Here is a 14,869-nt window from a genome sequence, read left to right as displayed (position 1 = left end):
ACCGAACCCACCACCATCCATCCAAGCTTTTCTGTAGTACTTCAACTTCATCCCCAACATTCAGCGTATGGTCGTCTGATCCTTCCGCCGTGTAAACCTGTGTGCAAGTGTATTTCTCCCCTGAAATAGAAACAACAAAAGCAAAATTAGTTCAACATTCATAAATATCTTTTCCAAGATTATGTTGTGTACTCATTCCCAATCTGAATCTAAAATACAAGCCGATGTGTGAGTTTGTGTACAAGTGGAATTAACAGCACATTCAGTTACAGCTTTGATATTAAAGTTAGTTTAAACGAGGGTTCTGAACAGGGTCCATAGCTTTCCATTTGTGTCGTCAGAGCGAAGTACAGATAGTTTCATGCATGTTGCTTGGAAGAGATGCATTAGGCTGATGCCTGGAAGTACAATTGTGAATTCATGGATGTGTAACGCGAGTCAAAGACAGGCTTAAATCTGATGATCCCAGAAGATTAAATCTGGACAATATAAGGAGATGTGCACAGAACAGGAGACTTTGATGGTATGGCCACATTGAAAGAATGGGTGAGAATATGATGTAAATATGATTGTAAATATGACATAGGTTGGGACTATGTCAATCATTATGATCACTATGTCAACATGATCCATTTCAGCAGTGTCCATAATCTTGACTGTAATCATCTAATCGAACAAAGGTGACATTCAAATGTAAACATACTTCATGTTGAGGGATGCGAACCAGAATTTTGCCAGAGTCACCCATATTGAATTTATATTAAGAATAATGGCCTCCACATTTTGGCCAAGTTTCAGGAAAATCTAATGGATGGATCAAATGCTAAAAAAAAGTGTCATTTTTAGCGATTTTGGGCATTTTTGACCTCTTTTGAGCCCCTAGGAACGCCGACTCCCAGTGTAAATGAATAATGGTGCAGTTTCAGGCCTTAACACATATATATTTCAGTTGACCACTGTGAAAAACTACTATATAGTCAGACATATCAAGCTTTTGTTGAGAAATATGAAAAGAGACACAAACAGGGGTGTTTCTAACACTAAAAGTTCCCGGGGACGTGAACCAGAATTTTTCCAGGATTACCCATACTGGATTTATATTAAAAACAATGGGCTCCACATTTTGGCCAAGTTTCAGAAAAATCTAATGGTTGGATCAAAAGTTATCGGACAAAACGTGTCATTTTTGGCCATTTTTTTTTACCTCTTTTGAGCCCCTGGGGATGCAACGGGAATTTTCGCAAATAAAATTTTTTTTACTGTGCACATCTATTTAATACAATTTGTGGCAAAATTTCAGGAAAAACTTATGGACGGTTATCTGGCAATCATCTGGAATAACGGATGCACGAACGGACGGACGGACACATGAACGTCACTGAAAACAGATCCCTCTCCGATAAATCAGGGGCCCAATAAACATATAGAATTGTGAAATAATTGATCATATTCAACCCTGGGCAATATCGGGGTCCCTACTAAGTATAAGCATGTTAAATTACTTTAAATATTGCTTGTAGGTAAACTAATAAACATTGGCCATTCTTGTTATTTCAAGAAGTTTTGGACGAGAATTTTTTTTGTTTTATTCTTAATATAAATAAAATTAAGTCTTTTCTTTGATATGACCTTCAGATTTTTAGGTTCGGTACCTGAAATTAAAAGGCAGGAAAGAATGCTAGAATGATTCTCTGAGTTCTTTTCACGTCTTTGAAAAATGTTATATACTATCTATTACAGACGGACACCAATTCTCCATTGCAATAATACAATTCATTTACCATTACAAGTAATCATCTGTTCCTCTTCTTGACCATCTGTTTTTTTAAGGAATGTTCCTGGTGCATAACCTTCTTCATAATCTGTGTTTACCAACCACCAACCTGGAAAAAAATTAAAAATAAATATTTGAAAATATTTGAATGAAATGAAAGCTATAGAAAGTAAAAGTCTGAGATTGAATGTTACCAAAACCAAAGTGATGCTCAGTGACTGTAGTAAAAAAATACAATTTGTCTTTTGCTTTTGTGGATTTGGAGAAAACTTTTGACAGAATGGCAAGAGATCATTTGTTGTGGATGTCCAGAAGGGATGCCTTAAGAGTTAACATTTTTTTTTTTTTAAATTAAAGACTTAATTAAAATTAAGATTTAATATTTATGTTTAATTAAACCATAGAAAGTAAATGTTTGAGAGTGAATGTTACCAAGACCAAACTGATGATCAATAATTTCAGCATTGAAAAGACTCCAGAAAGAAGAAAATCCTTTGCTCAGCTTGTGGAAAGGGAGTTGAATGCAGCTTTTTTTTTTTTTGTGGCATTTTCTTTTCTTTTTCTTTATCAAGCCATTAAATGGTCATAAAACCGTTAGCAATAGACAGAAGCTACTAAGCTTCTGCATGAATGCATAAAACTTAGGAACATCACAATAGTTAGCCAATACAGAACTCTGAAAATGTGGCAGTGATACATGTTCATTCACACAATTCTGAGGTAGCACTTCAGGACTACAGAACACAATGCGAAACGAGATCACTGGCACATCTGAAGAAACACCGGTGTGATTATGCAAGGGGTCTAATGTGAGTTACAGGTATTGAGAGTTTGTGTGGAAAAAGCTATTGAGATTGTTTAGTAATTTTGTTACCTTGGCGATACTATTGAAGCATAGGGAGGAGCAGTAAAGTAGGGTGTTATTTCTCATCATCATTATTGCATTTGAAGTAGTTATCCTCATTTTTATTGTTTGTTCTAACTTACAATGTTACACTATCAACTGATGAAGTCTACTTTTCATCATAGGCTCAACTGAATCCGAAGTTTAATGGCTGCCATTCAAACAAATTCAGACCCCAATTTTTAAGCAATGGGGGTGAGCTTTATGCATTACAATTCATTATTGTCAAATACTAAAACTTTAAAGAATTTGTATTTCATAAATTTACTTAAAAATTAAAGTATTAAAAATTTATTTTCAAGTCGATCATCTTTTTTTTCTTCTTTTGCCGATTAAGTTCAGCGAGTGAATAAATAAAATAAAAATCTTAACATCCATTTCGAAGGGGAGATAACTCACCAGTTTCATATTTTTCAATCACCTGCACGCTTTGTCCCACTTTAAGATCAACTTGATCCTTGGCCTGCTTCTTATACTCAAAAATGACTTCATATTCCTCGAGGAGCTTCGGTTTCGAAATTTTGGTCTCGCCAGGTTTTTTACTGAAAAAAAAAAAAAAAAAGAAATGGAATAAAAATGCAACATTTGCAATTTTATGTTGAATTTTTAGTCTGAATAAATTTAATTACATTTTTATTTGGGATTAGATCATTTAGACTCATTTTGGATGCTATTTTCACGAGGATTCGGCCAATGTAACCTTGTTATGTTATTCATATAATAATCTACTGGTCTTCGGTTCATCTAGTTAGTATAATATGATGTAGGTTATATTGTCGAAATGCGCATATAATCGCTGGTTATCTTTTCAAAAATGCATGCAAAATCATATACACTGTTAGTTTTAAGATTCAAACAGACAAACGGATAACAAGCAAATTTGGCTTTATTTACAACTAGCGAGGGGTACCCGGCGTTGCCGGGGTGTTTGGGGGGGGTTTAAAAAAAAAAAAAGTAAGTATGAGGATCGAACCTGAACCGTTGAGGCAAAGTTGTAAATTAAAGTGTGAAAAAAAAAAAAGAAAGTGCGATGTTAACTATTGCCCCACCGCCAGATGCTAACGGAAACACGTTTGAATTTATTTAATTAGCTGGATTTAGCAAGTGCACGTTTTAATGAGTTAATGAGGTATTTACTGCTGAACGCTTTTTTTTTTCCCACCCCTAAGATGTTATAGGAAAAAGACTAACCCACATGCAGCGAGCGACACATATTGAATATTTATCTTCCTGAAATCGAGCAAATTAAATAGACAGGTAAGCTTCATTGTTAACCGAGATATTACGATTTATATGTGATATAAAAAGTTTTAAAAAGTTGTGAACCGAGCGACCGCTTCTCTGAAAGAAGCCTTTTGTAGACACAGAAAAAGCGAACACACATACATACATACATTTTCGCTTTTATATTTATAGATTATCAACTAGACAACAGTGAAGTAATAGAGTTGTCAGTATCGAGGTGTGTGGTGCAGTGCAGCGTAGTGCAGTATAGTGTGGGGTGATTTAGAAATGTGTTTACTTCATGCTGGCTGTCCTCGGTTATGTTTCTTATATTGACAATTCTTGAATTGGAATGTCTATTGTTCCTAGTTACAATGCCTCCCCATGGGACAGAGTTAGACACCAGGTTCGTTTTTTTAACGTGGAGAAAAGGAACAAAAATAAAAATTGTCTCAGTCGTGAAGGATTTCTCCTCCACTAACAGGGAACAAGAAATTGAAGTGTAGCATCTGAAGAACAGATGCTACTCTTTGATCTTCGCCCAAAGGCCAATGTCTATTGTTCTATTGTGTTTACGAAATCATCTTTTAAGACATCAGAAATGTAGATAGATTGCTTTGTTTACAAATGACGTCATCGGCTCAGCAATCGGATCTGACATGTGAAATTGTCCAGCTCACTATCATTCCATGTGCGTACATACCCAACATTTTCCAATGTCACCTGTCACCTATCCAACACTGTAAAACTCTGAAATGTGTACAAAAAATTTCCAATGAAGCCATTATTTAATGTACAAGAGTAGCTTACTCTTATTCTGTTACCATAACAACAAAGTAGAAATGTAATTTGTAATTGTATTCTTAGTATTGCCTGTACTGAGGAGTGGACCTTCAACCTCCAGAAAATCTGATTATTACTTAAAATGGTACTTAGCACATTTATCCAATGTGCCAGGAGTCCTTGCGGACAATTATAGTATGAATTTTAAAATCCTTAAACCCATTCTTGTTTTGGATATTCATTTTAATACTTATATGGCACAATGCGAGCCATTTTGGATGAGCTGGTAAAATTGAAAAGGTGTTATTAAAACATGGCAACTTCAGAATGTGTTGTTAATCAGATTTGATCTTAGTTGGGTTTGACAGATGTTTATAAAATCCCAGCCATTTCAAAGCAATCAATGTTGATGGATGTGTGGCGGATAAGTATAAGAAATACTACCACCACTACTACTACTACTACTACTAATATAGTAAGAACACCAAATTATAACCTTTTCTTTCTTTATTTTCCTGTCTTTCTTTCTTTTGATCTATCAAATTAAAGACAGAAATAAAAAAGTAAATAAAAAGTGCAAAAAGTAAGAAGAGGCAGCTAAGTGGAGCTGATGTATTTACATTGCCTTGGTGTAAACACTTTGTAAAGCATTACAAAACAACTACAAATCCAATCACCGGTGCATCGGAAGAGACAAAAGATTAAATCTACTTGACCAACACCAGGATTTGTAAGTCTAAAAACAATTGTTGATAAGTATTCATCTCTATTTCTCTTTAGTTTTCAGACTTCATGAGAGGATTTTTTTGCTTGGTAACTGGATTCATAACTTTGCCTGTTGTGCACAAGCCAGCTCAGCCAACTCTTGGGTTTTACATGTTCTTTCAAAATGAATAATAAATTATATTTTTTATATAAAGATATGTATTGTTCACTCCTCATTACAAATGTTCAAATTTCAGATCATGGTATCAGCCCAGATAATTCTTTGGAGAGAATTAATGAAGCTGAAAACCTGACCAAAGGCATCGTCAAGCAAGCAACATGTCAATGTCTTGATTTGAAGTGGATATACATATGCCTAGCATTTACACCCATGGAGCTGATAGTGCCAGATTAAGAATGTAACGGGTCTTTCAAAAAGTGGCCCCATGGATCAGAAAAACCAAATTACTCTCCCTAGCAAACAACTTGGTTAAAATGGTGCCATTAAGACGAGGAAAGACTCAAACTACCACAGGAAAATAACCATCACCAAATAAAATAACCATGCAATACACAGCAGCCAACCACTCCACAACAGTTACATTTGTATAAAGGCAGGCACATCAACCAAAATGACCTCCACAAGCATCCACAGAGAAAAAAATAATGAAGACACCTTTAACTTCAGAAAGCTAACATGGGTAATTATTTCCTGTTTTTTTTTTTTTTGTTACTCTGCAAATTTGTTGGTTTAAATAATTTATAAAAAATATTTGTGAATAGCGCTTTTTGCTTTAATGTCTACTACTAAACATATATATATATTTGAACTAAATGGCTAACTAAACTGAATTAAACAGAGTCTTCACACCTGGATCAAAGATTCCAATCTTTACTGGGAAACCTTTAGATTTAAAGCCATAGCTAGCAGCCCTGAAAATAAAACCGATGCCAAGCAACTGGAAGAGGACTCACAATGTAGCCATAAAGACCTACCTGATGTGATGGAGGATAGAATAAGATATTTGACATTCTCACCAAGTGATGATGATGATGTTTATGTATGAGATGAACAGATGATTTTGACATTTTTAGATTCGAAAGCAACAAGACAACAAGCAACATAATGGCGCAAGACAACAAGCAACCTAGTGGCGCAAGGCAACAAGCAACCTAGTGGCGCAAGGTAACAAGCAACCTAGTGGCGCAAGGCAACAAGCAACCTAGTGGCGCAAGGCAACAAGCAACCTAGTGGCGCAAGGCAACAAGCAACCTAGTGGCGCAAGGCAACAAGCAACCTAGTGGCGCAAGGCAACAAGCAGTTACAACTGACAATATAATACTGCTAAACAAAAAATAAAAAAATGTCAATTTTGTAAATAGCAGTTGCATAGTAGGAAAGAAAGATTAGCAAATTACTAGCATAGTCGAGCTAAGAATTTGCTAGTTATGGCATTAGATGGAACAGCACTTATGATAGTCGTAAAATGCAAAAAATTGGTAATATGTTCATATCGGTTAAAACATGTGAAAATAGAAAAAACAAATTGAATATAGGAAGTCCAGAATGCATGAAGACTTGATGGTAAATCCAAGAAGCGAGAAAAAAAAAAAAAAAAAAAGTCGGAATTTTAATGTCAGCAAAAATGCGAAGGTAAGCCCAAAATGGAAATAATCCGATTTAGCTGGAAAAGAAATTCAATGTAGCTTGAAGGAATCTACATTGAATTTCTTCTCCAGCTAAATCGGATTATTTCCACTTTGGGCTTACCTTCGCATTTTTGCTGACATTAAAATTCCGACTTTTTTTTTTTTTTTTTTCTCGCTTCTTGGATTTACCATCAAGTCTTCATGCATTCTGGACTTCCTATATTGAATTTGTTTTTTCTATTTTCATATGTTTTAACCGATATGAACATATTACAAATTTCATTTTTTTGCATTTTATGACTATCATAAAATGCCGTTTCATCTAATGCCATATAATAAATATTCAATAAGGATGATATATCAATTAGGGGTGTACGATAAGTAGGAACTCTTCATACCATAGAATTTCTGAAGATGAGAAAAGATGCTAGGTAACATCATAGGGATGTGATGCCTAATGTAACTATCGCTAGATGTCACATCGCATCCTGATTATATTACTTAGTATCTTCTCATATATATATATATATATATATATATATACACACACACACACACACACACACACAGATTGAAGAACTGAATCAGGAGTTTTTGATTTTTTAATTTCTAGCCTCATTTCTGAAAACATTTTTGGTTAGATATATAATTTTTTTTTTTAGTATGAATTTCTACATGTTAGCTAGTCAGAATGCTGGCATCTAGATACGCAATGCTAAGAAAATAAAACAAAAAACAAAAAAAAAACATTTGAATTAAAAAAATCCAATGTGGAATGCATTTTCAACCAAGGAATGAAGAGGCTTACAAGGACAAGGAGGAGGCAAGGTGCGGCGGCAAGGAGAAGTCAAACCAGGGAGAAGAGAAAATGGATTTGTGAAACCGGTTCAAGATTTGCGGGAAGATATCCAAGTTGCTGCTCATCCTTCCGACATTGAATAGTTCATGGCTATACCAAAAAAGAGAAATTTGTGGGTTTTTGTTTTTTTTTACATATTTTTTTCTTAACATTTCGTTTGATATTGTTTTAGTCAGTGCTTCTATATCATAATAATTTTTAAAAAAATGTTCATTTTCAAGCAAAAAAAATGCTACCTACGTAATTTTCAGGTCTCAAATAGTAACATATCCAAAAATTAGGAAAAATAATTATTCACAAAAAATACATTTATAAATTTGGTTTGGTTTAGTGATTTGGTTTCAAAATCTTTTGATTTAAATTGAAGAGTTAACAGGGGAGGTAATTAAGTTTTCAAAATCTTATGCCAATTTTGAAAAAGTAATTTTGATAAGTTTTGAAAACAGTTAAAATAAGTTATTTAAAAAAAGACAAACACACACACACGAAACATGTATATATGTTATGTTTATTTTTGTTACCTGAATAAATCCCGTCTGCTACAAATTATTTCCACCTTTTGCTTACATCACGTGATCCAATATGCCCGACCCACCATGTAACTTTATCGAATTGTTTTTAACCTTAGAGGAACTGTTTTTCATGAATAATCATTTTTCTACCTTGTTTTTTGTAACTTTTGGATATATTACTATTTAAGACCTGGCAATTATGTAGGTACCATTTGTTTTACTTAAAATTCAATATTTTTTTGTTATTATAATATAGAAGTACCGTTTTTCCCCTTCTCCACATTCAAAAATATTTGGACAATCACTGAATATTAAATATAAAAGAAATTTATGAAATAAACTACATGAACATTAATAATAATAATAATAATAATAATAATAATAATAATAATAGTGATTATTTATTTTCATTATTTTGGATAAGGAAACATTTAGCATGTCAGATTTTTGCATCAGAAAAGTAGCTTCCCTTGGAAGATTTCAAAATTGGGTACTTGCACAGTTTAATCAAGACATTAAAAAATGAAAATATCGAAAAAAAAAAAAAAACGTTTATATTGTATGTATCTGTTATGGAATCAAATTCTCTGAGAAAAAAAAAAAAAATTCACTTAATTTCATCAAGTAGTATTTTTTTCTTACAGCGAAAAAACAATTTATGATATCGAGCAAAAGGTTCGATTTTTAGGAAGAAAAGCTAGTATTAAAGGTCGAGGGGGAGTGTCGGGGCTTTAAACTGAGTTATTTCCCCATGGCGTGTTAAAAAAATTCAAAGATGGCTACCTTCAACGTGCCGTCATAAAAACGAAAACAAAAAAACTACTCGATCAAATTAAAGGAAAAAAATTTTTTTCAGAGATCTTCAGTCCAAAACGTACAACTTTTTTTTTTTTTTTTTTTTTTTTCGATATTTTCATTTTTTAATGTCTTTGTTAAATTGTACAAATACCCAAAATTGTTATCAAACTCTTATACATTAAAAGATTGTAAGTTTTGAGAGTTATTTATATCTGATAATTTTATTTAGAAGTTAACTTGATTATAATTTTATAACACATTCCTTAATAATTTAATGTTCGAACTATACCGTGAAAATTTAAACTTATCTTTAGAATTTCTATTAAAAAAAAAAAAAAATGCTTTGCATAGTTAAGAATAAATAAGTAAAAATACAAAGTCCCAGACAGTCCCAGGTCGGTATAGCTCGTATATCTGAATGAATAATTACCATTCCTCACGCCTACATCAACAAAATGGCTTACTGTTATTGAAATTAACAGTCTTTTGAAATATCTTTATTTCTACTACCATATAAAAGGACTGTGTGTGCATGTGGATGCACACGTGTGTGTGTGCGCGCACGTGTGTGTGTGAGAGAGAGCGTTCTCTATGAACCGATTTTTATGAAATTTCACAAATGAACATTATGTGCCTGGCAGTGTTCTTAGATAAGATAATAAATAATTCAATGAAAGAACACGCAGGTAATTTTGACCAAAGTTAACATCTTACACAGCCTAACATCACAAGTGCATTTGAGAAGTGTTATTACTATACCAACTGAAAAGCCCGACATGTATATATATATATATAATCAACAATAAGTTCTTTAATATGACAGAGGCACGTTCAAAATGAAGGTTTCTGTTTAAAGCACAATTGCACCATGATACTTAACATTTGCATTTTAAACTTTAATGCAAGCCATTATATATAAAAAAAATAATTTCATAAAATCAACAGTAGATTAAGTCAATGAGGGGAGGCATGTGAAGCTTCCTCCTGGTGCACTGCAATGAGTCCCCAACTAGAGCAGGCAATCAATAGATTTGATTAAAAGCCTGATGACAATTGAGAGTGTGAAACATACGTTGATCATTCAATCCCGAGCAACGTCGGGTTTCCCTGCTAGTTGTATGTATATAATAGATGGCAAAGACCAGAGCTATTTGTAAACCTAATTTGATATTTTTAAAGCAGTTTATAATAAATTAATTCATTTTTAATTTTATTGTCTTATTTCCTGTATATATGTAATAGATCTATTGATTCATAGGATCAGTCCAACAGTGCAGTTGTTGCTGTCAGATGATTCTTTTCAGTCACAGGAGGCTTATTCTACCCAAATTTACTTTCTCTCTGAATACAGGCTGGTTTATTGCCAATTGCCTGAGGCGGATAGGGTTCCTCAAGTATTTTTTGTATATCAGAGTGTTTATTCTAGTGTGTAGGCTTTTCAAAACCGTGCTCGACCTTATGTCTAATCTCTTGGAAAGGATGTAAATAAGATTAATAATAATTAATTAAAGTGACTTAATAATAATAATAATAATAATAATAATAACAAAAAGATAAATTATGTGAACTTTAAAAAAAAATATTATAATCATTAATTTTCCAGAGAATTTATTTAAATGTAAACTAACATGCCTTAGCTAGAAAGAAAGATATTGACAAGGCATAATAGTAGTAAGAAGGGTTTGTGGAGAGAGTTGGGAGTGACCGATTTCTTTCTCTCCCCTTCCACTCTCTGGTTGCCATTACCGACGCCATATTAATTTTTTTTTGTTTTCCCAATCATTTTTTTTTTTAAAACAAATCAAAGTAGGATATTGGTATATCTAGTAGATAAATAAATTCCGCCACAACAACTAAGTTGCTCGGAAATCCACACAGATGATTTGTTTATAGTGGTGAAGGCTTTGTGTAGAACCAACCACGTTTTGGTATTACTGCTAACCTTTGTCAGTGCAGGTGACTGCCACAAAATAGAGTTTATATGTGTGTGTGTGTGTGTAACATGTTTGTGATGATTAGTATGAAATGCTCAGGGTTATGAAATGGATAACATTATAAATGGTAGGAATTCTTGAGGAGGAGGAGGAGATGGCTACCCCCTCTCTTTCTCTTACGCCCAAATCTAAAAGCATCTATCTACTGTTCCTGTCTAAGTAATAAATCCTCCATTTGAAACAAGTCTCTACGTTCATGTGAAGTTGATAAGATGATGAGATGCCGGTGTGTATAAGAGAAGTATATATTCCTCAGACGACACGACAATGCAACAAGATTTTCTGGTGTTAGTAGGAAAGTTTTTTTTTTTTTTTTTTTTTTTTTTTTTTTTTGAAAGTTATAAAATGGACAACATTTTACATTTACAGCAGAAATCCTGCCTTGAGTGGAGAAGGAGGAGTAGGTGGCTGCAGCAGGAGAGAAAAAAAGAGGAATAAGAAAAAGCAAATAGCATACAAGTATGAATACATAGAATACACAAAGCAGCAGCAGCAGCAGTAGTAGACATGCACACAGATTTGCAGTGTCGATAACTGCTATACAAATCAAATGATGAAAATGGTGCACATAATTACAAGTATAAAAATCAAATGAAGAAAAGTATAAGCATTTATTAAAATTTATAAACAAAAATTCTTGTAAACATAAAATTTTAATTCCCATTTACTAGCAGGCTGCCCAGCGTTGCCCATAATAATCTGACAAATTGATACGAAATTCAAATTATTCCTTTTTTTCTTCTGCTTATGTTTCTTTCTGATAATACTTATACTAGCTAGGAACTTTGTTAGACTGTTGACATTTTACATTTATTACCTAACAAGCACCAGGTGTTAAACAAAAAATAAATAAATAAAAAAAGAAATAAAATAAAAAATAAAATAAAAGAAAAAGAAATAAAACTCGCTGAAAAGAAATTCCAAACGTTTCACAACCTCTTTCATAATCTTGATTATATAGACCTATTCCTGTAAGCACTATTTCGACAATATTCTCGCTAACTGGTCGCCGCTGATTATTAAAAACAATGCATTTTTCATTGGATATACACAATATGATGCAGATACCGTTTTCTTTTTTGGTCCCCCGACAAAAGGAGGGTGGACCTATAAATTCACCCTTGTCCGCACTTTTCTCAATAACTACGCCTAGGAATTTTTTGAAATTTTTCACAAACATTAAACATGATATGAGTAAAAAAGTAATAGAATGGATATTCCCGGAAAACCCCGGTTGCCCTCTCCAGGGGTCCCTTTCGGGTTAAAATGGCTAAAATTGACACTTTTGTGCTTATTTAAAAAAAAAAAAAAAAAAAAAAAAAAAGAAAGAAAAAAAATTGATGCTTTGGATTTTTATAAAACTTTCTGAAAAGTTGTAACTAACTGATTTCTATATAATTTTGTTCATCTATACTTCTCAATAACTCTTGGGTGTGCCCTAGAGGCTCTTAATAAAAACACTCCATTTTTGGGGCTATTTTACACAGAAAATTTTCGACAAATATGGTATGTCTATTTAGCAGTTTTGCATGGTGCTGAACTCCAATTTAAACATGTTAAGGCCTTGGGGGACTTTTGGGGATAAATGGAAGGGGGAGGCAATGCTGGACTTAGTCATTTCTTTTTTTGCATGGTGCAGAACTCAAATTTTACATATGTTAAGGCCTAAAACTACACAGTTTGTTCATTTTCACCAGGATTTGACATCCCCTAGTGAGTTTTGGGGCTAAATGAGTGGGGAGGACAATGCTGAACTTAGTCATTTTTTTTATGCCTTGTTCACTGTGCTCACAGGGGACCATACATGCTTCACTTGTTTTTTTTTTTGTAATGCAGCTTTCACCCTAGGCAGAAATACCAAAATCACAAGTGGCCCCTAGTTGCATGTATATTCCGTCAGGGATTATGACAGCATAAGTTTTTTGCACTTCTTGTAGAGAGGTGTAATCCTCTTTCTACATACAATGCTGGTATTTTTTATTTATATATTTTTTTTTTTTTTTTTTTTACAAAGGAGTCACCACTTATTAAGGCCCCGAAACCACTCGAGGATAAGGATTAATGAGTGTACAGTGGTCAAAGGGAACATGTCGTAGTAATTGTTAGTAGTGGAAATTTGGTAAATTGAATTACTTAAGGAGAACTGCTCATCAAGAACTTGTTTACATTGGACTTGAAGACAACCATATTGAAGTCAGTTGGAAAGCAGGAACACGGAAGACAATTCCACAGGCGTGCAGTTCTAAGAAAGAAGCTTTGTTCATGGAATCTATGTTTAGGTTTAGGCACAGATAAAGAGTGGGGGAAATTATTGATAGCAGTTTCAGTTAGACGAGTGCTTTTTGTGAAAGTCAGGATGGGATGGTATAGATTGGAGCCCAGACGAGCACTTGCCATGAAAATAACGATAAAGCAGAGATAGGCTCGCAACGTTTTTCTCTTTTTCTAATTTTTTTTTTTTCTCAATACAAACACTCATCTTCTAAATGAATAAATGCGAAATTTAAAATTTTACTTCGATTATTTGTTTTGGGTTGTTACAGTAAGACTTACCTCGCAGTAGGAAATCAATTTTTATGGATAAAAATTAATTAATACTCACACAGGTAATGCCGGGTATGGAAATTCCATTTTTGATGCAGGAAAGGGAAAGGGCCCTTTTTTTTTCTCTCAATTTAAAATTAAATTCCTTTTTTCATTTGATGGCCATCATAGAATATTGATGATTTAAAAGTTATTATTTTCCTAGTAAACAAATACGTGATGACCATGGCCATCCCTATTAGAGGCCAGGTGATTGCACAACCTGGGTATTTTATTGAAGGCAATGTAATTTTCCTAAAATATAACAATTAAAAAAATTGCCCTATATGTGTTTATTTTGGTGTTTTTTTAATGTTTTGTTTTTAATTGGAGAAAACCTTTAAAAAGATTTACATATTAAAAAAAAAATTACTTTGATTCATCTCAAATAAGGCATATTACCAGTGAAGTGTAAGGTGTTACTATGATATATGCCAGATTTATAGGGCGAATTCCACAAGATTTCTACTTGGGTGACATTTAAATAAGTGCGTGTTGGTACAGTCAGGCGAATGGTTAGAGAAAAAAAAAAGCTATTAGAGTAGAAAAACGTCCTGCACCTAGTGACCTCTATAGGGAGGGGGAGGATTTTATTACTAGTCGGGTGGGTTGGTGGTATTTACGTTATGCAGTGTGATAATGTATAGAAGTGAAACTTGGCTATTGATGTGTTGCATGGAGCAAAAATATGAAAATATAAAAATAATATGAAAATATAAAAATAATATGAAAATATAAAAAATAAAAATATGAAAATATAAAAAATAAAAATATGAAAATATAAAAAATAAAAATATGAAAATATAAAAAATAAAAATATGAAAATATAAAAAATAAAAATATGAAAATATAAAAAATAAAAATATGAAAATATAAATAAAAATATGAAAATATAAAAAATAAAATGATATAAAACTATGAAAATATAAAACTATGAAAATATAAAAACTATGAAAATATAAAAACTATGAAAATATAAAAACTATCAAAATATAAAAACTATCAAAATATAAAAACTATCAAAATATAAAAACTATCAAAATATAAAAACTATCAAAATATAAAAACTATGAAAATATAAAA

General features: G+C 32.7%; 1 protein-coding gene across 5 annotated transcripts in view; it reads right to left on the bottom strand.

Moving 5' to 3' along the window:
* The window catches only part of LOC145242175 (uncharacterized), a 203,648-nt gene that overhangs the window by 35,880 nt on the left and 152,899 nt on the right, over positions 1-14,869 (bottom strand). For 3 of the 5 annotated variants that reach the window (XM_080105166.1, XM_080105164.1, XM_080105165.1), the window contains exons 7-10: positions 7,849-7,989; positions 3,078-3,220; positions 1,782-1,883; positions 3-120 (exon numbers count right to left, since the gene is read on the bottom strand). In XM_080105166.1, coding sequence (XP_079961292.1) covers positions 3-120; positions 1,782-1,883; positions 3,078-3,220; positions 7,849-7,989 — 504 coding nt within the window. The remainder of the gene's footprint in view (positions 1-2; positions 121-1,781; positions 1,884-3,077; positions 3,221-7,848; positions 7,990-14,869) is intronic. The other 2 variants (XM_080105167.1, XM_080105168.1) reach the window with 1 other exon arrangement.

The sequence above is a fragment of the Euprymna scolopes genome, chromosome 21, assembly GCF_053919585.1.
Source record: "Euprymna scolopes isolate OS-2025 chromosome 21, ASM5391958v1, whole genome shotgun sequence".
In the NCBI taxonomy this organism is placed as follows: domain Eukaryota; kingdom Metazoa; phylum Mollusca; class Cephalopoda; order Sepiida; family Sepiolidae; genus Euprymna; species Euprymna scolopes.
The sequence above is the reverse complement of the archived record's forward strand: the minus strand, read 5'-3'. Positions and strand labels throughout refer to the sequence as shown.